The sequence below is a fragment of the Culex pipiens genome, chromosome 1, assembly GCF_016801865.2.
Source record: "Culex pipiens pallens isolate TS chromosome 1, TS_CPP_V2, whole genome shotgun sequence".
Taxonomy (NCBI): Eukaryota; Metazoa; Arthropoda; class Insecta; order Diptera; family Culicidae; genus Culex; species Culex pipiens.
The window spans coordinates 41751579-41776966 of record NC_068937.1 but is presented as its reverse complement, the minus strand read 5'-3'; the positions used below and the strand labels follow the sequence as shown (position 1 = coordinate 41776966).

General features: G+C 37.3%; 1 protein-coding gene across 1 annotated transcript in view; it reads right to left on the bottom strand.

The window, feature by feature from the left end:
* LOC120422317 (putative mediator of RNA polymerase II transcription subunit 12) overlaps positions 1-24219 on the bottom strand; it is a 70177-nt gene extending 45958 nt beyond the window's left edge. The window contains exons 1-2 of the mRNA XM_039585735.2: positions 23944-24219; positions 4091-4105 (exon numbers count right to left, since the gene is read on the bottom strand). Coding sequence (XP_039441669.1) covers positions 4091-4105; positions 23944-23952 — 24 coding nt within the window. The 5' untranslated portion in view covers positions 23953-24219. The remainder of the gene's footprint in view (positions 1-4090; positions 4106-23943) is intronic.
* Positions 24220-25388: the final 1169 nt, after the last annotated feature.

Sequence of the window (25388 nt, the reverse complement as noted above, 5' to 3'; positions counted from 1 at the left end):
AGCACGGCCAGTGTGTTCCGTTTGCCGGGCAATAGAGGGGAGCGTTGGGATTCTGAGAGTTCTAAGGTTTAGAAAAGTGTTAACTTGTTTGTAGTGCACATTCAGGCGACACCATGGTACAAATTTGAATCCAACCTGTCAAATGTTCGTTCCACCCCAATCTCCCCGATCTGCAGCGTCCAACCAACCCCACGGGGTCCACACGGAGGTAATAAAACGTGATGTTGTGATTTGATGGTCGTTTGTTTGATCGCCTCTCCACGTTGTTGGCCCAGTCCCAGTCCAAGCTGGTAAACAGCTAATAACATTTATTATTTGCGAAGATGATGCGAATTGGAGAAATTTTTCCCTCACTCCATGGCCAGGGGTCAGGCCGCGGGAATCTCAACAAGGGGGTAGTTAATAACAATGGCGGCGCGTGATGTCACTTTTTTGGGCAGGGTTGCGTTAAGAGGAGGTCATGATGGTATGAAATTGCAGGACAATCCCAAAATTTCGATAATCGCTGATGAAGTGAGCCGCCGCCGCCGTCGAAAGAGGTCACGAGCAATAAATCTTTATTTTGCAGCGCGCGTCGTAATCGCCGTTGAACTCTCGGAACCTCGGGCGGTGGCCGGTTGATCGGAGTGATGTCACCTGTAAACACGGGCCGCCTTTCTTCCCATTTACGCTGGTTGGTAAAACGGCAGGTCAAACGAAAGTGCAAGTATTTGTTTGGTTTCCCTTTGTGGATGTTTGCTTATGTAAGGAAAGGAGTATTTTTTTACTGAGATTTATTGTTGTTTTGTGATGGGCAATCATCGTTTTTGGGCAATCGATAGTCAAATATGTAAATGAAGGCTTGAATGGCTTAACAATTATAAGAAAACAATAAAATATTTATTGTACAATTACCAGTCGTTGACATTGTTCAGAGAAATCCTTTTTTGATTTTCTATATTCGAGTTATGTTAAGGGACACAATTGAAACAGTGGATTTAGAAATGAATTTTGTCAACTAATTTTAAAAAAAATGTGGGTCATTTCACCCCAATTGTACACAAAAGAGTACAAATTCGAAATCAACTTTTTCTGAACATGCTGGAGATGTTTATACTATCGAAAAACATGCAAGAATCCCGTATATCTACAAAATTGGAAAGGGGTTTTACGGAAACCACCTCATAGTTTTGTGGTTTTGTCAAAAATTTGTAAATTTGTCAAACAAACTCTTTTTTCATATTGTCATATATTTTTAACAAAAATTAAAATGATAGAGCAAAATTCGACTGTTATTTATTTTTGATGGGTTACATACATGTAAATAGTCCAAAATAGCGAGGGTTGGTATGAACATTCCATGCACTTTTTAAATATCTGTTATGGAGCAATAATCTATACATATTGGACAATTAACCCTCTACAACCTAACCCCGCCTTTAGATGGGCTTCCATCTGAAAAATATCCAAAAATTAATTTTTCAACCAATTTTCGATCTTTAAAAAGCATTGGAAAGAAGAACTCTTAAAATTTTAGAAAATTTTAGAGTTGGAAGTTTGACTTGTTTTATATGACTTTGCTAATGTTTAAAAAAAAAAATTATGGGATCAACTTTGCCTGTGTTTTTTACTAACATTTTCTATATTTTAAGAAAAAATAAGTACGCAGTCATTTTTGTAGTGCCCCCGACTATGCCTCTACGCATTTTTTCACAATTTAAAAAATAATGGTGCCATTCTATAGTAGAAAATGTGAAAAACAAGTAAAAAAGTGACTGTAAAAACATGAAAAAATTAGATAGGCAAAATGTAATGATAGGAGGTGGTAGAGAATAGGCCAAATACTACCAAAAATAAACATAAACTAAACAAGAAAAATGCAAATTAAAATACTAAAAATAAAACAAGAAAAACGTTAAACAAGAAAAGTGAACTTTTTCGGAAAACAAAAGTTGCTCAAAATGATCTCCTGAACACGGGAAAAATATAAATTTTCGAAAAAAGTTGGGCAGTAGAGGGTTAACAAAATAAATTTTTTAGACATTTTATTAACTATTTGAAGTTAGCAGAGCAGTTCTCTACGGAATCGGTCCTTTTTCTTTAATTATATTTTTTGTATTTTTAATCCGGCTGAAACTTTTTTGTTGCCTTCGGTATGCCCAAAGAAATCATTTTACATCGTTAGTTCGTTCATATAATTTTCCATACAAATTTGGCAGCTGTCCATACAAAAATGTGAAAATTCAAAAATCTGTATCTTTTGAAGGAATTTTTTGATCGATTTGGTGTCTTCGGCAAAGTTGTAGGTATGGATATGGACTACACTGAAAAAAATGATACACGGTAAAAAAAATTAGGTGATTTTTAATTTCACTTTTTGTCACTAAAACTTGATTTGCAAAGAAACACTATGTTTAATTTTTTTTTTTTTGATATGTTTTAGAGGACATCAAATGCCAACTTTTCAGAAATTTCCAGAATGGGCAAAAAATCTTTGATCGAGTTATAATTTTTTGAATCAATACAGATTTTTTTCAAAAAATCAAAATATCGGTCGCAAAAATTTTTCAACTTTATTTTTAGATGTAAAATCAAATTTGCAATCAAAAAGTACTTTAGTGAATTTTTGATAAAGTACACCGTTTTCAAGTTATAGCCATTTTTAGGTAACTTTTTTGAAAATAGTCGCAGTTTTTCATTTTTTAAATTAGTGCCAATGTTTGCCTACCTTTGAAAAAAATATTTTTGAAAAGCTAAGAAAGTTTTCTATATTTTGCTTTATTGAACTTTGTTGATACGACCCTTAGTTGCTAAGATATTGCCATGCAAAGGTTAAAAAACAGGAAAATTGATGTTGTTTAAGTCTCACTCAAACAACCCACCATTTTCTAATATCGATATCTCAGCTACTAATGGTACGATTTACAATGTTAAACTATGAAACATTCGTGAAAATTTCCGATCTTTTCGAAAAAAAATATTTACAAAAATTTTAAATCAATACTTACATTTATGCCCTTTTGAAATGAAATGTTAGACCCCTTAAAGGATATTGGACGCTGATTTCATTGTTCAGATTTTCGATCGGAATAAATCTTTGGTGCATTGAAAAACTTTAATTGAAATAATTGAAAATGACCCACCATGGTTTTAAACTAAATTACCTTTTGTTTGAACTCACATCTCTCGCTGACAATAATTAACTGTGATTTTTGCAAATTAATTGTAAAATTGAGCTATAATCGGTATGTTCATTACTTCCAAGAAGCCTCCTTTAGAGTTTTATTCGAGCAATTAATTGATTTTCCCCAAATGCAACTTTTTCAAAAATGCAAGTGTTGAATTTTTAGAGCTGTAAAAGTGCTCCGGGTATCAATTTTCTCTGAAATTTAACCCTTAAATGCTACGCTTAAAAAACTGATTTTGATAGGTTTTTTTTTCAAAAAAGCTTAAAAATTGGACTATTTTTCGCAAAATGGTAAAAATTCTTTCCACAAATAAACTGACGTAAATCTTTTTTTAAATTACATAAATATACAATTTGACGATCAATTAGAATGATTGGAAACAGAACAACAGAGTAACTGAAAAAGTTGATGAATTGGTTTTTTAAAATTATTTAAATATTTTAAGGCAGACTCAAAGCATAATAATATTAATGGAAATTCCAGTATAATTGAGTAAAGTTTAATTTCAAATCATAAGACTGATTTGCTGAATATTAGAGGAGGATATTTAAATAATATTCGTGAATAAGGGAAAGAGCCTCACCTTGTCCATACAAATAAATCTTTTTTTAGTCTGGAGCGAGGCCTAACTTCGACTCCCCCCGCAAGTAGGTTCACGTGGTTTATGGATGGCCCTTCACATATTTTTTGGCATTATGTTTATAATATTCCGAGATTTTATAGATTGTTTTCAATATTTTGTGCGTTGTTGTTTATGTTCAAATTCTTTGAAGTTTATTTGATACATTCAATTTAGAGGTCATCCATAAACCACGTCGATACTTTTTTGGACAGTTCAAACCTCAATCAGTGTCAAACCACCGGGGTTTTAGTGTATACACTTACTACAGGGTTTCCATGTTTAATGAAGATGTATAATTTACCTTATTTAGTGTTATCTGAAACGATAGAAAAGAAAAACAATAAAACGTTAATTTTTGTTTCAAAATTGCTTACACTTAAGATCATTGCTTTACAAAATTTGAGACATCTCATTATGATGTCTCAAACATTACTCATCGAATTATAAAGCGTGATTCACTCATTTTTATTACCACCGTGATCGCGACTCAACCAAATATTTATTGAAAGTGAAAGACCCTAACACCTAACAGTCCAATGACCCCCTCCCTGTGTGTGTGTGTAGACCGGGACAAACACCCTCAGCGAAACCACCAAAAGCCAAAAAGAACACGCGCGGGGGGCCTTCACGTCCTTGACTCTGACGTCTGTCTGTCCAACAAAAAACGGACCTAGCGCCGATTGAGAGGAGAAGACGAAATCCATGAATTGGATGCTGAATTCTGACGCAGAGAGGGGTCAATACCTGCGATGGTCCACGCGTCAGTCAGAAGGAAAATAACCGAGGGTGAAGGACTGCATATTGGGACAACATGTCGAAAATAAGGTACAATAGGCTCAACATAAGTGCTATGACGAATAAGTCAACAGTCACTCTATTTTGTTCTCACTTTCGATGGATTTTAATCGTTTCCTTCTTTTTCATCTTCTACCTCACAAGCAAAAGAATGTTTCGAAGAAAAAAAAAGAAGTAGCGCCGAACTGACCGGTTCCCGGAGTTATTTGAGAGTCACGTGACTAGCGGCACTTTTTGGCTTAGCGCGCTTTCACTTGTTGTGGTTCTTTGGCCGAAGAAGGTGAAAAGAATGTGAAACGGGCGTTGAAGGTCGAACCCAACCAGATTAATCTGGATTAAACACCCAAACACGACGAGTTATGATCAATTATGGGTCCCGGAGAATGGGCGGATGACTCGTTCGATGATTTTTTTTTCTTGTCGGATTAGGTACGCTAATTGAGGAGGGGTTCGATGACCTGGGAAGTATTTGTATTCTTTGAGAAGAGAAGTTAGAATGAAGAGTTGAACATTTTTTCAAGTTGTTTTAACACTTTTCACAGATTGCTGTTATGCAATTTTTGTTAAAGTTAATTATCAGTTATTTGAAAAAAAAATCTGGATGGTTAGAAAAACCAATTGAGATGAGATAAAAAAAAGAGTTTGAGAACTTCACTGATTTGACCTTTTCCCATAGTGAGAGATCTCACTTCACCAATCAATCTTCACCATTTAGAGCACATTTTTGTGATCATGTAACACTTCGCTGTGCATAAACACACTCACATAGGTGCTCCATTCATGCATGCAAAATTGCCGTATTCAATAAAGTGTAATCGGTCTGCCATTTAGTCGGAGAACACACGTCTCTGCTTTGGACACGATCTTCTTTCTTCTGTAGCAAAGCGGAGGCCTTTCAGAGATGAAAAGCTTTGCGAGAGAAAAAAAATGGCACGCGCCGCCGCGAAGAAAATGATCGAAAAATTACAACCTCTTCTGCTGGCTTTTGTGTGCTGGGGTTGTTGTTGTTATTATTGTTGTGGTCGCCGTTGTTGCGGTGGTCAGGTGTGAAAAACAGTAACAATCATTTTCATGAATCTACGCAGCAGTGTCAAATTGTATGCAACTGAAAAATAATTTGAATTCAAGAAAATAACAGTGAAAGATTTAACATGTCTATTCAAAATAATTTTTAAAGTTTAAATATTTAAATGTTCAAATAAGCAAAACAAAAAATCCATTGGATTTAGTCTGGGGTCGACAGGTTGCATTTTTTCATCCATAAAGGAAAAAGTGTCTGAACTGGTAGATAAAAGCTAGAGTTTTTTTTTGAATAGGTTCTATAAACTTATAGGACCTTTTCGAAACAAATTTTAGAAAGTAGATTTGAAGAGAGAATAAAGCATGGTATGGCCGAGAACATTATTCTTGAAGATTCATTCTCAAAAAAAAACCATAAAAAAGTTACGACATCGGGGCAAGATATTTGACAGATAAAAGATCCTATCTGCATAGGAAACCCATGACTGATAGGTTGTTTTGAAAATTTAATCTAGATATATGCCTTTACTGTATTGGCAACCGTGATTCGATGAACATTCGTTGTGTCCCGCCCGTGTGGATCAATCGGACCGCGCACTGGACTCACAATCCAGAGGTCGACGGTTCGAATCCCGCGGCGGGCGCTCTAAAATTCTTTGTGTAAATATGGGTATTCGGCGCCGTCGCTCCGTGCCATACTTTCATACACTTAGGAGCCCAGGGTGGCGAAGTCCTTGTAGATAAAAAGGAAGACACTAGTGGTTGGTACTAGCAATGGTGGCCGACAGCTATAAAGTCAACTTCGTTTTTTTTTCGATTCGATGAACATGAGATGGTCATTGGCCAATGTGTCACTCACACAGCAGCTGATCTTACCCTTCTTTGATTTGCGTAAAACTTTGTCCTATGGGGTAATTTTGGTCCCTGATCACAAATCTAAGGTCCGTTATTTCGATATCTCGTGACGGAAGGGCGGTACGACCCCTTTCAATTTAAAACATTCGAAAATGACGTGCTTTCAGTTTTTTTGCAGCTTGAAATTTTGCTTCTCAAAATTCTGAAAATATGTATTTTTCGTCGAAAAAATCACAAAATTATTTTTTGAGCCTCTGCCATTTTTCGAATCAATTAGTTAAAAATTTCGTGTTTGTAAATTTGTAGGGTTATTTGCTAGCCAGTTTAAAAAAAGTCGATTGCTGGAATGTTTCTTTAACTGGAAGAAATCTCTCAAACGCTAATCTTCACGAGTTATCGCGATTTGGTGAAAAAAAGTTTTGAAAATGTTGGTCATTGTCGATCATGGCCGTCCAAGGTCACCCGCGACAAGGGATGCCAGATCAACATTAAAAAAAAAACTGTTCAGAAAAACATCTGGACAAATTTGGCAGACGGAAATCTTTAAGTGACTAGGGTGATTAGGGAAGGGACGGAGGATTTGAATTAACTGAAAAGTTTGTAGAATCCAGATGGTTTATGGATTTTTTGGCCTCAAAAAGGGTGAGTTTTAACTTTTATTTAAAAACATAATTTCTTAATTTAACGTTCATTTTAATCAAACAGATGTTCAGAGTTGGCAGAAAATAAAAAAATCTGGTAAAATCTGCCGAAATCTGGCATGATTAATCTCTACACTGACACAAGGAAAATCTGCCATTCCCAGATTTATCTGGCAATTTGGCAACGCTTTGTCAGGAGATTTCGAAAAATGGACTTCGGATTTGTGATCAAGGATCGAAACTATCCCATAGGACAAAGATAATGTATACATTTACATGTTTTTGGTGTAATTCCACTTTTTCCATAAAATTTTAATTAAGATAACATAAAACATTTGATAAAATTCCATCATTATTTTATTGTGCAATCATTTTTCAATTATGTAAAAGCAACTCTTTGAGTTTTACAACAAAATTACTGATGTTTTCTGGGTACATTTTCTTTGAGCAAAGAAGCCACAATGGGCCATGGGATCATAAAAGTAATAGCTGAGCAATTTCTGCATTATTCGAAAATATTAGTTTGTCAGATAATCGACAACCACTACAATTTCCCCGAAGAAAACTGCTGCTCAAAATAGTTTGTATTTGTCATATAACTGATTCCATGCAAAATTGTCCATCCGAATTTTGCATTATTTCCAATTCGTACAAAACTTTGTTACTGTTTTTTTTTGTCCGCAAAAATAACTTTTCCGTAGTCAGTTCATATCTAAACAAAAGCATTTGATATCTGGAGCTAGTGTCATTTAAGATTTTTTTTTTCAAATAATAAAAACATAGCTCAGCAGACTCCATTTTGACTCTTTACAAGGAAACATATAAAATCTTACAAAATTTCCAAATTTAGAAGAACTTTTCAGCCCTTGTGTCGAAAAGTATTTCTTTTCAATTATGTTATTGTTGGTGAAAAAAGTAGGCCATTTAGTAATTCGAGAATGACAGGAAAAGTAAGTAGTTTTATAATGTAATTGCAAAAAATGTTTTTTGTGACACAAAAAGTTTCGTACGGATTGCCCTTAATTGCAAAGTCAATCTGTTAGATTCAACATGTTTATTCAAATATTTTAGGCCAAAGTGATGAAAAATAACTTACAGTCAAAATAATGTGTACATTTACATCTTTTTGGTTTAATTCCACCTTTTCCATATTTTTTTTTTTAGTAAGTTTACATAAAACAGATTTAAAATTATTCCATCATTATTTTACTGTGTAATCGTTTTTCAAATATATGAAAGCAACTCTCTGAGTTTTAACACAAAATTTGAAGAATGTAATATATTTTTGCCTTTTCTCAGGGAGAATCAAGACTAAAGTCTCGATTAAATACTGATATTGTTTTTCAGTGTCAGTACCAACTGGAACCAACAAAAAATCACAATATTATGCCAAACTATGGTTCAAACCGCTGTCCCGACTCGACTCAGATGACTGAAAGCTTTTACAGAATACGACCTCAAAATGTCTCGAATTTTATATTTTGCAATGAATCGAAATTTCTATCTCTAGGTCTCAAATAAAACCAAAAAGTATTTAACTTTGCTAGGCTACGATAACCATAGTTTGATTGTATGTTATTTTTCATTAAGCCTAAAATATATTTCCTAAAGGGTACAACACTTTCCCTCATCAGTCAAAGACAAAATCTATTGAGGATCACCTATGACGGTGGCAACCAGCCAGCCAGCCTGCGGCATGCCGGTACCCGTTGAACAGATCAACAACAAATCAGCAAACATAATTGGATAATTAATTGTGAATATGAAGATTATGGTTGCCGCGGTCGGCGTGTGTCAAAAGATGCTCTCTGTGTCGGCAGAGAAAAAGAGCCTCAACCCGATTCGATGTGAACTGTGGCAGTGGAAATTACCGATTTGATCCGCCTCAGACGTGCCACCGCGTGTGCTTGTTGTGGGCTTTTTTGTACCTGAATAACGCTCCGCGTGGTGTACAATTGTTCCACAAAACGGTTTGTTATAGATATTGCAAGGGATCCATCATGAGGTGCATCAGATTGAGAAATGATATACTCATTAGTGGGTCTATTATGTGTGACATTATAACTGCGCAAAGGCGTTTGATACGTGTAGTTGACTGTATCAATTCAGCGTTAAAGCTGAGCTAATTGCTTTATGAAGATCAGGTATCAGGTTGTTCTTGTAAATTTCAGATCCAATGTTAAGACTATCTTTTATCGGTAATGCCTGAGGTTCATCTCTCTCGTTGCATAATAGCTTTCCGGGCAATTCACATTAGTGATTTTATGATTTTCTAATCCCCTCTGCTTCCTTCTTCCAACGTTGACAACATATCACGTACCAGTACGGTGTATGTTTGAACGTCATTCGTTTGATTTTGTTAGTACTTGATAACAACACCGACGATGACGACGACACCGACCAACGGACGTTCCAACTGAGGAAAGCATCTGTGCGATTACGGCATCTTTCTTCCGTGTGTCATCACCATCAAGCTTGAGCGTCTTCAGCGACCCCCTTCTCCTCCTTCTACCTGGTGGGTTGTAATTCCCACATCGTAGACCCTCCTCATCCTCACCACCGAACGGCCTTTACGATATCGATATTTTAAATATTTGTAACCCGTTGTCGCCGCCTTCTGGTTGGTGGGGGGGGGGGACCTATGTATTTAGTTATACGACGCCGCGACGATCAAAAACCTGTACCACGAGGAGCCTGCGAAGATGACGTCTTGGTCCAGCCCGAAACAGGCCCCAAAAACTTTCTCCTTCAAGATCACGTACACCATCAGCGTCACGAGGCACACTCCACATGAGACTTCTTGTTTGGGGTTGTTCAGTCACGGGGGCGATTCCATGTTAGGCGGTACGGCCTTCCAAATCTAGAGAGATGCCTCCTCTGGGAATGCCTCGTCGCGTGACTTACCCTTACACGTTTACAAGCGACGAACCTGGTCTGGATGCCTCCAGGGTGGTCACTTGCTTTGAGAAGTTGACTAATTTGAGAGTACCAGTGAAAACGGAAGCACAATTTTGTGATAATGATTGATTTGAAAACTGAATAGCCACTGTTATTAAAGAAAAAAAATAATAGGGTTGATGCTTGGATGAAATGGTGTATTGGACTAACAATCCTCCCTTTTGATGAACTACAGGCCTATTGGGAGGGCGCCGGTATTGACCATTACTGCAGAGTTATTCAAGGGTTCAACTTACGACTAGCTTCCTCTAGTCATTTCTGATTAATTGTATAATGCTGATCCGTCAGAAACGGAGAAACAACTCAATGGTAGTCAACCATGCTCATTCTCAATTTTAAGAAGGAAATATGTTGTCACCCTGTCGATGTAGCGTTAGAGGGGACGACACCGAAAACGGGACTTGCATGCACTTCCGTCCTGAAAACAACACCCGAACAAAAAATCCCAATTCGTTGTTGGTACCCCTGGCACTGGAATGAGTCGTGACCAGTGTGGGACAGCCTAGCGTGTTGTCTCCCTGTCCAAAGGTATTTAGTACTTAGATTTATTTTATTCACATTTAAATGATCAGGCTCATTCGGATGCTAATTTGGAGTTTCCCTTGGCATGCCATCGCGGCTAAATGGTTTCGACTACCGGATGAAGTGGCACATTATCTAGAGACCGCCAACTTTACGGTTTCCAAAGCGGTAAATCTTCATGGGAACGAACCACCGTCAAATGAAGACACTTCCAATCGACGCGGCTTACCCAACATGACACCGTGAAGTGTTTGAGGTCCTCAGCTGATCCTTGCGCGTAAATTCAAGAGCATCTTGTGGGGCTGAACCTAATTGTGGAATTATGCAATTAGCGCGACCACACTGGCACGCACTTCTTTCTTCGACGCAGAGTTTGAAGAAGTCGTCGTCTCGGTCAATTGTGAGTGAGTTACCAAACTGCGCGCTCGCGCGCAATTAGTCGGCGCAAAGGCCTCACCCAAAGACCGCTGGCCACGTGCCCATAGAGCCCCTCAGGGCTTAAACGCCTCAGAAAGAAAGAAAAAAACGCGAGCGCAAAAACGCGACAAGACTAATCACTTACTCCAGATCTTGTCTCGAGTGCCCTTGATGATGGCGCTTGAGTTGGACAACAACTACAAGCGATGGTTACTTCTGCAAGAAGAAAATAGTGCCTGGTGTTTTTTTTGCGGTGATAAAACGAGGGCGCCACCCCTTCAAAAGAGCATGAGCTTTTGCGCTGCACAAGCAAAAAGAAGCTTAAATGAAGAGATTAAGGCTTGACAGAGCGCAAAAAGATGACCAAAAATGTTAATCATACATTTTCACAAGTACTTGGGTGGCGGTTTTACGAGCAAGAAGTTGGCCCGATTTGTAGATTTTGTACTTTTGGACGAAGGGTTGCAAAACGTTGAGATAAACTCTGAAGCGATTTGGAGATGTTTCATTCTTCTTGATGAAGTTGTTTCAAGGATCAGCTAATTCCACTAGAGTCGAAACTATGGAATAGTTCCATTGAATGTATAGTAACAAAAGATTTTTAACAATACACAAATCTGAAAATTGTTCATACTTCTGCTCTATTTTTTTGCAATCCATATCTAACATTGTCAATATGTTTTATCAAAAATAATAAAAATGCAAAAAAATGCTAAATCGTAGCCTACGAATTAAGTTTGCAGACTGAAATGATTACGTCAAATTGACCATAAGTGAGAGTACTTTAAATGTTTCATTAAAAAAAAACGCAAATAAATGTTTGTTAGTTTATCAACATTCAATGTAATGCATAAAAATTTAAGATACAATAAATGAAAAGTTCCAAATTTGATAAAAATTCATTAGAAATTGATGTTTTCTTAAAAAATAGCATAATTTGCTGCCACCAAAACTAATTTTGCTGCATGAATCAAACATTTTCAAGTTTACTGTAAAATTTGTTCTATTGAAAATGTCAAAAACCAGAAGATATTTTAGAATTATGTTTCATAAGCACTCAAAACAAGTAATTTAAGAACTAATAAAAACTGTTCCTGGTGAAAAAATTGTTCAAAGAATCCGATAATGCAATCCGATTTCCAGTTCGAACTTATTTTCATTGAGAAAAACATGATACTTTGAGAGTATTGAAATAATCATATTTATCAATGTTTTCATAGTTATAGTCAAAGTTGGTTGTAAACTTGTCAAAATATGTTGAAAAATACTTAGTGAGATATTTTTAACACTTCTCCAACGAGTTTAGTATGTTTCCTTACGTATTTATTCTGTATTCATCATTTTGCGAAAATACCTCTCAAACCTATCATACCTATCAAACCTATCAACGTCACCCCGGCAATCATTGTAACCCCGGTTTATGGTCATGTTAAACGGGCCGACTTTGATAGCCGGGGTGACTTTGATAGGTCTATATTTTTCCCGCAAAATGAAGAGTACAATTAAAATACGTAAGGAATTGTTAAGAATCATACTGACCGTGGTAGAGAATTGAACACAGTAACTCAAGAAGAACTTTTCATAAAATTTTGAAAAGTTTAAATAGTTAGTTAACTATAGTTAAGAAAATGTTGATGAAAGTCATTATTTTAAACTTCTCAAAGTGTCATGATTTTCTCAATGAACATGATTTTGAATCGGAAAACGGAATGCATTTTCGGATTCTTTGGACAATTTTCCACTAGGAGAAGGTTAAAAAAGTTTGTAAATAATAAATCATATGTGTTTTTGAAACACAATTAAAAAAAAATCTCCAAATTTAAAGGCAATTTCAGTTGAACAAATTTTATGTAAAATGTGAAAACTTGTGATTCGTGCTTCGAATTCAGTATAAAATGCAATATAAATCGATAATTTTATAAACAAAACTAGTTTTAACAAATTTCAGGCAAAATTCCGACTTTTTAGCTATTTTACCTAAAATTTATATGCATTTTGTTAAAAAGCTTATAAACTTAGTTAACTAGATAAAACATTGATTTTTTTCTTAAAAACTACATCAGCTACTTTAGTTATGGTACATTTAACGTACAAATAAAGTTTTAACATCTTAAATATGATTTTAACAAGAAAAACTATGGCTATCAAAGTCACCCCGGAATTTAAACTAAGAATTTCTAACATCACTATTTTTCTAAACACTATTGAAAAAACTTTTTTTTTCCAAAAAAGTGCTTGGACTTTGTGCGGCCTACCCCAGTACATTTTCTAAAAAAAAATAAAAATGGAAAGCCCATACCTGTTGGAAAATATTTAAAAAACAAATTGAAATCCTGTCAAAGCCACCCCGGTTTACGGTACATTAAACTCACTGAAACTATTTATAGGTATCATCACAGACACACAGTCTGTGGTATCATTAAGACCTCAAATAGCAAAATTGTACAGAATCAGTCTATTTTTTTAATTTTTAGGAAGTTTTTTTGTATTTAATGGATTTTTTTTGCGTCAAAAATACAAAAAAAAAAAATGCAAAACAATATAAAAAATAAACAAAAGAAAAACTTTTGAAAAGCATTATAATTATTGCATACATTTTCTCAACATGTACATTCTGAATGACATCTGATAAATAGTTTTAAATTATTTCAAACACTTTTATCAGCCAAAACAGGAATGTTTTATTGCTAAGTGTCTGGATTTCGAATCATGATGTTAATTTTTCAACAAATGGAGCACTCGCAGTCGAGCAGTTTTTGCTTTTTTCTACAATGTATTTCTTATCGAGCGAATGTCAAAAACTGCTCGACGGGTACTCAATTGCTTTAATTTTTGCCTTCCACACTTAGAATAGGTTATAAAATTACGTATACATATCAACTCAAAATCAATTCTGAGCAAATGTTTGTGTGTGTGAGTATATAGGGATGTTAATCGAAAATTGTCACCCCAACGCTGTCGTGCTATCTTGTCGCACGTCGCTTTTTGACGTTTCGGAAAAACGCGTTGTAATGTTTGATCATGAATAAACAAAAATAGAGCACGCAATGTAAACAATAACAAACACTTTTTGTTTGGCTGACCGTTCTGTGCATTGTCCCTAAGTTTGGTTGAATTTGGTTGCCGTAGTTTCGAGTTTTAATTACAAATATTTACGGTAGTCGGGATTGTACGTATGTCAAACACGTTCTGACCTATAATCCCTTTGGCCAGTTGTCGCACTTCAATAAATTTTCACGTTGTGTCAAAATAGCACGACAAGATTGAAACTTCTTTTATATTAAAAGTGACAAAAATGCAGCGAGTTTTTTCGTTTTTTTTTTTAATATTTCAGGATTGAAATCTAATGGGAATCTGTGAACTTCAAAAAGTGAGGCATTGTGAGCTGCACGAAATGGCGTTCTTAACTCAATTTGGTTCATAATGCACGTGTGACAAGATAGCACGACAGCGACGACTCGATTATCTCGGGATTGACTGAACCAATTTTGGCCGGTTTGGTGTCATTCGATCCGCCTTAGGGTCCCATAAGTCTCATTAGAAAATTGTGAAGATTATTTAAAACTAAATTCAACAGTTATCTTTTTTGGCGAAAGTCTGGAAGATTGTTAAAAGAGTAGTTTTTAGATGCTTTTTTTTACATTTTTAGAAAGGTTTTCAAAAATACCACAATGTGCTAAATATATTGAAGATCTGGCAACCCTATCAAAACATATGAGCACGTGGTAATTATACAATTATGTGAAGGCTTGGATCTTAGATTAAGGTATACTGTATAAATAAGAAGGTGTATTTTAAATTATTTTAGTAAGAAAGCTTATTTTGCATCATCATCCCCTATAATCGTCTTCTCCGTTTGATCATAAAGTTGGTACTATTTTTAATCATATACTATCTAAACCATATTTGACTTTTGCAGTCATGCTTGATTAAATTTGTTTAGTAAACATATAAGAAAACTCTTGGTGGATTAAAGTTATTTTTACAACGCGGATATGTTTATGGTCAGACTAATCCCAAAAAAGTAATACATCCGGAATTACGAGTCCTACAAAACCTCATCCTTGAATTAAGGCATAAAAAAACCTGCTGCTACCATCTTCCTCGTTCAACTTTGTGTTTTGCCATCGAGGTACGGCACGTCTCTTACATAACCGCGCGCAAACTTTCTTTCAACTCTTGAACTTTCCACGAAACTCTCCAAAGTGCATTTTAACTGTTTGGTTCGCGCGCTCGTGGTGATGCACCAACGGACTCCCCGTAGGTATTGCACTTTTCGCTTAAAAAAAGTGATTTTGCAACGCCACAGTCATTTCTGTGTGGACGGCCCCGATCAACCGGCCCGATGGCTAATGGCCGGTAAGCAGTGGCCAACGCGATGCCATCGATGCGGCGAAGATGCGGCCAAGTTGTGAATCTCTCCGACCTGTGCTAAATGAAATATGCGACCCATCGTCGCCGCCGCGGCCAAGAAAGTGCCTTAGGTGGTGGCCCCAGAGTGCATTCCACTGGGTGATGACACCCGGACAATGTCCAATTATTTTCATACGTTGTTGTTGTTGTTGTTTTGGTGCTGTTGTGGTCCATCGATGGCGGTCAACCGCGGGGACGGCGGTAGAGTGCTCCGGCAGCTACTGGTACTTCTAATGAACCAGGGCCGCTCGCTGCTGTCTTGTCTTGTCTCATGTGAGTGGCCATCGCCGTCATCGCCAAACAACACATCGTGAAAAGTCGCGATGCAATCTGCAAGGCTTATGTTGACGTGAGATGGAATCTTGGCGGGCTCAGACAAACAGCGAATAAATCACTTTTTCTGAGAGTTCTTGATGGTCATTACAGTAAATTGGACTTGTGTACGAAGTCTGACGTTTTTGCGTTTTCGAACGGAATGAACAGTTTGTTGTTTAAAAGAAAACTGTTTATTTAATTTCACAAAAATACTCCAGGGAGTCCTTGGACAACCAAGGACATCTCAACATACCAACAAAAAAGTCTACCATTATCACAACAACTATGCGAGTATGATCCAGAATCAAAATCCGACGACCTCTTGCCTGTTACTGTAGTAATCGTAAGGGTATGAGCTTTTGGGAGTCCGGATCTTCACTTCTGGAATATCTATGATGATCCAGAACATCCCATCATCGCAAAAAAGTATTCTATCGTACTTACTGAAGCTTTGTGAGACCTCATAATTACTACGGAGAAAACTCAGAAATCATGTTAACTTTAATTTAAGACTGTTATCTTTACATTTACTATCTGCATAAACACGATCACTAATTTCATCAAATTAAGCATTAGGCTTGATTAGTTGTAATTGTAAACAAAACATTGCTACTAGCATGTGCTCCGTAAATAATTGGCATTTAAACGACCTTGTTGATACTTGTTTGCAATTCACAGAAAACATGCCGACTCAAAATCTCCCCAAATTTTTTTTCACTCTGTTTTTTGCTTTCGTTTTTGCAAAACGTCGAAATTTAAAGCTGTCAATGAAAGAGCACTGCGCGAATAAAATCTAGTTCCTGTTGCAAATGAGGTACGGTTTTAACAGCGCGCCTTTCCCAGCGGCGCTCGAATCTGCCGAAAGTTTAAAAATAGCGAGGGGAAACTTCAAAATTATTGCATCGTTCGTTTGGCCAACAACAACAAGGAGATAAACCGGGCGGAGGTATCAAATTTATCTCTCGTTTATGTGGCGCAAAAAAAAAGTGTCGGAAGGTGAGCAAAAAATGACAACTCGCAGACCGTCTGAATGAAAGGTTTGAGACAATTTCATAAAAAGCGTTTTGTCGTGAACGTCGAATTTACGCGTTCACGATCGATGGGGGAGTAATTCACTTTGCTGTTTTGTTTGACCTTTCTGGAGCATCCAGCGTTGTCATTGACGCATCTTGATTGTTTGGGAGTTTGCATTACCTTTAGCAATATTTATCTTGATTTTGGTCAATAAAGACAATACGAAGGTAAGCATCTGTCAAATGCAGGGGTGGGTCACTCGCTCAAAGTAACAACAACTATTAGAATTAGTTTGTTTAAATAGAAAATCATAGTTTGAAAATTTGTTTAACGTAACCAATTTGCACTATCGGTTAAACTTTAAGTAACTTTTACAATGTCGCTTGCTAGCTTAAGGCCCTTAGTCAAAGTCTTAGCAAAATCGTGAGCGTCTTTCGATGAGCACACGAACTTGTCTTCGAATGCCATTTTAGGGGGAGCAATCGTTGGTCGCCAATCTTCGGGCTCTTCCATCCTGTTATAGAGGCTTCTCTGCGAGGGTCATTCTTAAATCACGTGGATTTCCCCAAACTATCACGATAAAGATTATATTAATGTATTCGAGATTTACCTCGCGAAAAAGAGCTTGTTAAGAATTGCTAGACCATAATTTACGCTGTTTATGAACGTCCCCAAGTTGTTTTTGTTATTTTCCAGGTAAGGCTTGAGCCCTCGGCGCTCGGCTCTCGATTATGAGGAGGGCCACTTGCGCAAAGAAGGCGAACCATCTCGAAACATGGGACCGCACGTTCGCTGGTGTTTTCATGAACTTTACGCGTACAAGAAGAGCATTTTTCAAACCACCAACCAGCATCACCACCGACCACCCCCGTCAAAATATTGTTGCTGTTGTTGTTGCTATAGTTTAGCTGTTACTTTGTTATGATGGCACATAACCGCTGGTGGAGAAAAGTGTTCCCACGCGCCTTCGAGCAGCGGCAAAAAGGTGCTCCAAATAATATTGCTTCAATTTTTATTCAATTTTCCCGCGCGCGAGCAGCACAACTTCTTGGCGTCGTATGAAAACCAATGTCAAACGCACCTGTTGACATGACAAGCGCGTGGGAAGATTTGGTGGCGTGAGGGTACTTATTGGAAAATTAGATGTTTCGGTAATAAAATTAGTAAATCTTGAGTTAAGTTGGGTGAATCTTAATCGTTAATGAATATAAGAAGTTAAGGTAAAGATCCGGGCTTTATTTGTGTTAAGACAAATTAAAAATTCACCTTGCAAAAAATTCGGATCACAACATAACTTGCGACAAAAGACTAAATTTCAAATTTTTAGCCTTGATAAAAAAATGGCAAAAACTATCACAAAATCCTTGATTTATCATTACAATAACGCTTCCATCAAAAATTTGCAAAATACCAATGACTTTGTGAACATATTATTTATCTAAAAACTTTTTGTCTGTTTTTTCCAGAATTCAAATTTGCAAAAAGTTAAAAAAGTCTTTATTTATTTAAAAATACATAAATAACATTATGCAATATCGACGCCGGCGTGCTAACTTGTCGCACGTCGCTATTTGACGTTCCGAGAAAAACGCGTTTTAATGTTAGACCTTGAATAAACAAAAAAGAGAGCACGCAATGAAAACAATAACAAACACGTTTTGTTTGGTTGACCATTCTGTTCATTGTTATAATTAAAAATGTTTACAGTAATCGAGCTCGTACTTGTGTCAAACGCGATCTGACCGAAATCCCTTTGGTCAGTTGTAGCAACTAGGTTGAAACATCTTTCATATGAAAAGTGTCAAAAATGCACAGAGTTTTTTTCGGTTTTAATTGAATATCTCAGGATTGAAATCAAGTTTTGGGGATCAGTGAAGGTCAAAAGGTGAGGCATTTTGAGCTGCACAAAATGGCGTTCTTAACTTAATTTGGTTCAAAATGCACGTGTGACAAGTTAGCACAACAGCGACGATTTTTTCTGAATAGTCCAAATTTGAATTCAACGACTCAAATTTAGTCAAATCTCAGTAATGCATCTATCTGCATGTTATTAGTCGCTATCTCCAATAACATATCTTCAGATTACCTGAGAACAATTGGGTACCGTAATCTGGGGTGAATCGGGACTGCAGTCAATAGGGACAGCGGTTTTTAGAGCACTTAAAGCTTTTAAATTTGGAAATGGATGTACACATGTTGTTGGTCTGAGTCTGTTCTAACCAAAACCACCCAGAAAAATCAAAATATTGTGCTCCAACTTGGTTAAAATGGCTGTCCCAATTCGCCCCATGTGTCCCGATTGACCCCAGTTTACGGTACTTCCAATATTCGTTGATTTGAAGTCAAACAAAATGATGATGAGTCAATTTAAAAATTTAAATATGTTTAGAATGTCATGTTTTATATAAAACATATTTTACAAACAATCTTTAAGTCACCAACTGGGGGAAATTGGGACTAGAGTTTCAAAAGGTAACGGAGGTTTTAGAGCAATAAATTTGGAAATTTTAACTAATTGTTTTGTTTTGTTCCTGTTTGAACTGAAATCTAATCTAATCTAATCTAATCTAATCAGACCCTAGCGCAGCCAATCTTTCGAAGGGATCCTGGAGAGTGCCTTAGGTTAGATGACGCCTAGCACTTTTCTTTTCATTTATTAACATTTGTAGTGCGCCATTGCATCGAAATGCATTGAACCATCACAAGCGTTAAAGCGGCCAGGCCTACTGCGTTAAGCCGTATCGCAGAGATGACTCGTAATTGGGTTGAGTTTGAGCACTGAGTGTTCGAACAACAACACAATTTCGAATCGACAGGGGAGGAAGAAGCGTTGTCTGCCTGTGTGGATCGATCGGACCGCGCACTGGACTCACAATCCAGAGGTCGCCGGTTCGAATCCCGAGGCGGACGCAAAAAATTCTAAGTGTAAATATAGGTTTTCGGTGCCCTCTCCCCGTGCCATACCTTCACACTTAGGAGACCCGGGAGGCGGAGTCTTGTCGCAAAAAGAACGATACACGCCTGTGGATCCGTTGACGAAACCGCAAGGTTTAAGAGGGCCACATTATAAGGTGTTACGTCGATTCCGTTTTTTTTCCGGAAGAAGCGTGGGGACACACCACCATACGCTCCGAGATTTTTTGGTTGTATTCGTTGGAAGCACCATGCTTAGATTGTTTGGTACTCCGTGACCCTCTGGGATGGGACATTGTATTTCCACGAATGCCCTGGACACTATTTGCCGTGGTTATAGCGCCACAACTCGCTCTCTGTAACAGTATTCCTAATTCCAGGCCACGTTCACCAAGTCGTCATTGCCTAGTGCAGGGGTGCTCAAAGTTTTTGGATGCCGGGCCAATTTTGAAGCTCAAATGAGCTTGCGGGCCATATGTATAAAATTGATAATTTATATAATGAAATTACGTTACATAAATGTAAAAGACTAAAAAATAAATCTATTACTTAAAGGTTTTCTTTAAATTTCATTCTTAAACATTTTCATTATTTAAAAGTAATAGAAAACGAAAAATGACAGTTTTCCATCAGTTTTGTTACTATAAATGTTTTGGGTATTTGAAAAAAGGTATTTAGTTGAATGTATGTACTTGTGTTTTCATATAAAAATTTAAAGCATTGTCTTTATTTCGAAAGTGATGCCAAAAAAATCAGAACAATTTTTGCTGCGCATAATTTTTTCTTTGAATTGTTACACTCATGAAAAATGGTTCAAATTTTTTTCCAACAATAAGGCCGATGCAAATATTTAAAAAAGATTTTGTCGAGGATTTTGTCCCTCAACTCTTGCCATGGTCGAGGGGAGGCTATAATAAAATTAAAAGAAACATAAAAATTGAAAATACAAGCCAGAATATTCATCATTTGAAATGAATGGAAAAATTATTGGAAAATGTTATAAAAACACACTTAGATTTGCCATCATAACTTTCAAAATTTGTAAGATTCGACGAAAAAAATACATTTGTGCGAAAAACACTTTTTGTTGTTAATCTTTTAAAATTCAAATTATTTTTGAATAAACCCGAGCACGCCCAAAATGATTTTCAGCTGATTGCACTTAAATAACAAAAGCTTTGAAAAATATTTGCAACCGCCTTATTCCTCCGATTTAAAAATGTTGTCTGTCTAAATCAGATGGTAGTCAAGCAGTTTCGTTATCCAATTGTTATGAGTTCAAATCCCGAGGTGGAATGTTTCTAAGTGCAAAGTAAGTTTGATGGTCAGTTTATTGAAATTTTGGCTATTTTTGCAGTTTTATAAATAAAGCAAAGCAATCAAAAAGGTTATGTGTGGTGAGTCACCCAAAACCTCTTTTACGCAAATGGACCGACGTTTTACTTCCCCATTTGTTCGAACCCGCGCCCCATAGCAACTTAGGGATCGGCAGCCGAAGCCGTTAACCACCGCGCCACGAGGCCCTCCCAGTTTTATACCTAAGTCAAATTTGAACGTTTCATTAACATTTCCAAAAATATTTGATGAATATTTTGACAATATTTACTAGTTTCCCCACGAGTTTCACTCACATTGAAACGTGTGAAAAAAGAAAGATTTTTGAACAACATATTTGTGTCGTAAAATAAGGCTAAAAAAAGAATAAATCATTAGTTTAATACTAGCAAAAAAAAGAAAAACAGATCAGCACTAAAAATTCAAAATAAAGTTCAATTTTGAAAAAGTTTAAAATCATTTTACAGATGGTCAACGGGCCATTTTACTTGATCATTCAAAATGGGTTCGCGGGCCACAAAATATCACCTCGTGGGCCACGTTTGGCCCGCGGGCCATACTTTGGTCACCCCTGGCCTAGTGGTTAGCATTTTTGCTTACCAATCCAAAGTACGGAGGATCGAACCCCACCTCGAGCGACTTTGATTTTTTGTTCATATTCATCATTTCAAATTCATGTGTCCTTAACTTTCTCGTTGGGAGCAGATGGGAATCGAACCCAGAACCATTCGCTTACAAAGCGAACACCGTAACCAGTCAGCCACGGCCGCTCCCTGTTCTGTTCCTGTTTGAACTGAAATCAATAAAAACATCAAAACATTATGCAAAAATGGCCTTATCAGCTGTCTTAATTCGTTACATTTTTCCTGATTTGCGCCAGATGTCGATGTTTGATGAAAAATAGTTAAACATACCGTAAACTGGGGTGACTTTGATAGCCCGGGGTGACTTTGATAGGTTTTTCAAATGCCCGTCAAATTAATATTTAAACATTTTTGAGAATTTTGAGTATGTAAGCATTAAGGGAAAGCTTATTATCGAACATATATGCAAAAATGTGACTGTTACATTGGATGTATCAAAAATAGTGGCCAAATCAAATTTCTATCAATGTCACCCCGGGCTATCAAAGTCACCCCAGTTTACGGTAGTTTATTTTCAAATTTAACATCAAGAATATACGTTAATATAATACCCGGTCTTTTGAAAATATATAAAATTAAATTGAAATTTTTTGAAGCCCAAAGCATTTTGCGGATCTGTAAACCAAAATTTAAACAATTTTCCCTAATAATCCAATTTTATGCTGATATATGCCGAAAACAAATTTTAATGCTTTTAAATTCATATCGATTACTAAGTATATAACAGTTCACCTGTTTCTACAACCAAATCTGAATTTCCAGACCCAAATTTGATTTTATTTTTCAATTTCGCGAATTCCCGGCACAACAATAAAAATCCCGGGATACGGGAGTTTCCGGATTTGGAAAAATCTCAGGAATTTTGTCCCGAATTTCGGTAAGTTTTTAATGAATGCGGTAATTTTCAGTTTCAGTAGTTGAAAATTGGTAAAAAATCTAAGTGTTTATTCTTTTATTTTTAATTGCATAAATCTCCGAAACTGTTGAACAAATTAAAACAACTTACTTAGGATATTTGTCTTTGCATCAGGTGCAAAGCAGACCGGTTTCCTGACCCATGTTTTTTTTCCAACAAACCAAACCAGTAACTCCTGAACCCCACCAACTGGGACCATACCGCACCAACGACCACAACAAACGGTCGTGATCATCACGCCGAGATCATTCAGTTTGATTGAAATTGAATGAATATGCGCGCAAAGACCAGAGGCCAACCGTATGTTAATCAAAATTTAGCCAGGCTTCGGAGAGACAATCAATTCCTGCCCAATAACATCCGATTCGATCTTTGCTCTTTCGGGGTTTTCTCAAAGTCTTCGAGCTGGAACTGCGGCAGCAACGAACGCCACTCCGCAACTCAGACCTGAACCGCAGCCAACAAATTGAAACTGGCACTTGATTTGCATTTCTGTAGTTGGCTGGTGGTACTATTTTTGGTTTTTCCATAGATTTCCGCTGATGCAAGTCTGTGCACTGTGGTCGGAGAGCTATGCGAGGCCCTTCCCCGTTTTTTTCAGAGCAACACGAGGGGGAGGCCATTAAAACCGTAACACACAGCGCCTCCTCAATGCAACTGACAGTGCGGGGTTCGGCGGGGAGTTTTGCATTTCCAATTTATTTTAATTATACGCTTGAATGCACATCAGCTCTACATCTAAGGGCTCTTCCTTCTCCACCCTCTACGGCTGCTACGAAATGAGTCCAATTTGAGGCCCTTCGAAGAACATGACTCTTGGAGTCACAATAATTTTCCGGCCCCGGTAATGCAATTGAAATTGAAATGGGCACACACTTTGGCCCGGTCGGCACGATTGAGACATTTTCCGCCGTGCGCAGTTTATGCACTTTTTCGATCTGGTAGACAGGTTAATTCATCGGAGACACTTTGTGTTAGTAGGTCCGCCCGAAATAAGCGGGTTCGTCGCTTGAGGATGCTTGAAAACTTTCGTCGAATTGTTTAAGTTTCAGAGCTATTGAAAGGTTTCCCATAGCTCTTGTATCACACAGTGTTAGTTTAGAGTCCTTGTATGCATAATTTAGTGAAGAATCAATAGTGAAATCACGACAGAACGTTTTATCACTTCTTATTTCTGTTAGTTAGATGTGTCCACGAAATATGAGGGTTCGTTGCTTGCGTCCACTAAAGTCACTTGGTTTTTGTCGTAATCTGTTAGTTTTGATACTTTGAGTGCATCATTTCTTCCTGAAATATATCAATCACTGTAGCAGTTGCACAGAACCCAATGTTAAGATTGATAGAGTCCAATGCATTACAGTCCAACTATCTCTTAAGTAGTCGTAAATTCACTCACCAACTGCATTGCAGCACACTTTATTCTCCACAAGATAACACGATCAGCTTAGCACCCTCGTTATCCTTTAGGAATCCAAAATGTTCCGGGAGTTTCGCTCGATCTCTTCGAATCGCTTCTTCCTCTTCAGAAAATCAAAATCTCACCAGATTGACCAGTTTGGTCACACTGCCCACTAATTATATACCGTTTCGGCGGGGTCACTCAACAGTCCCAAAATCACTCCCGGAAAGTCGCGTCCACTCGCGTCGGATGTCGTTACCAGACTGATGCGATCTACCGCAGCTGAACCACCTTCGTAGGGTCGCCCGCGCGCGCTCTCTCTCTCCCGCGATCTGTGATGATGATGATGATGCTGCAGACCGGTCCACACGTGGAATAACTTCAACAGGGAGAGAGAGCGAGAGCTTGCGATGTTTTTCTCCACAGTTTTCGTGCGACGTTTTCTCTCGTTTGCTTAGAAATCGTGGGTGCAGCGCTGCAGAAGAATGTGACCAATTTTTTTTAGATTTTTTTTGATGATTTTTCTTCTCTTCTCCAAAACAAGCTTGTGATGAGCTCTGTCAAAGCTTATCCATAATGATGGCCCAGGCTTCGAGAAGTGCCAAGAGCTGTCGAAGAGCTGATGTAAAGTAAGGTAATGTAAAGTTCAGCGCACTCCGATCGGTGGTGCTGCTGGTGCTAAGTGGTGAGGTTAGGTTTGTGCAGGAAAGGTGCCTTTTGGTTGTTTTTCAGCCTTTCTTAGTAGAAGGGTTAATTAGTGTAGCATTTTTGAAGCGATTAAATGTCTGTATTGAGGTGCCTTGTTTAGCACGTTTCAGGCCGTTATTGCAGAGAAGATGAATGGGGTGGCATTGTTGACGTTGGAAAAGTACAGTTTGGACGGCCGGATTGGAGATGATGTTCTGTGAAAAAGGGCTGAATGTCAAGTTTGATTGCAGTGATCACGGCGCGTTGATAAACGTGGCCCTCAGCCGTAAAATATTGTGGGCAGTCAGTGTTGTTTGCTGTGAAGCTTATCTGGGTTATAAATTTGTTGCGGATGGAATTTCAAATTAATGTGATTGGGACATAGATTTGTCAACAGCGGTTCAGGGCTGACCTTCATGGTTTATCTTGTCGTTTGTCTTAAAATTCAAGTGCCTTGACATTTTGAGTAGCATTTTTAACACGAATTCAAGATTTGATTTCATGAATGTTTGTTAAGTATACATCAAGCTTCTGAACAATCAAGTATTTTGCAATTGTTCGTGAGAAGATTGTTTGTTTTTAATTTGATGATTTAAACTGATCTTGGAAAGCAATAGAAGTTTTATTATAGTATATTCCAATATATTACATCTTAGCAAAAACAACTTCTTTTTTCTGTATACCTAACCCTTTTCAGTCGACTCATAGACTCAAAGCTGATAAATTTTGTAGAAATGTTTAAAACAGGGAAAAAC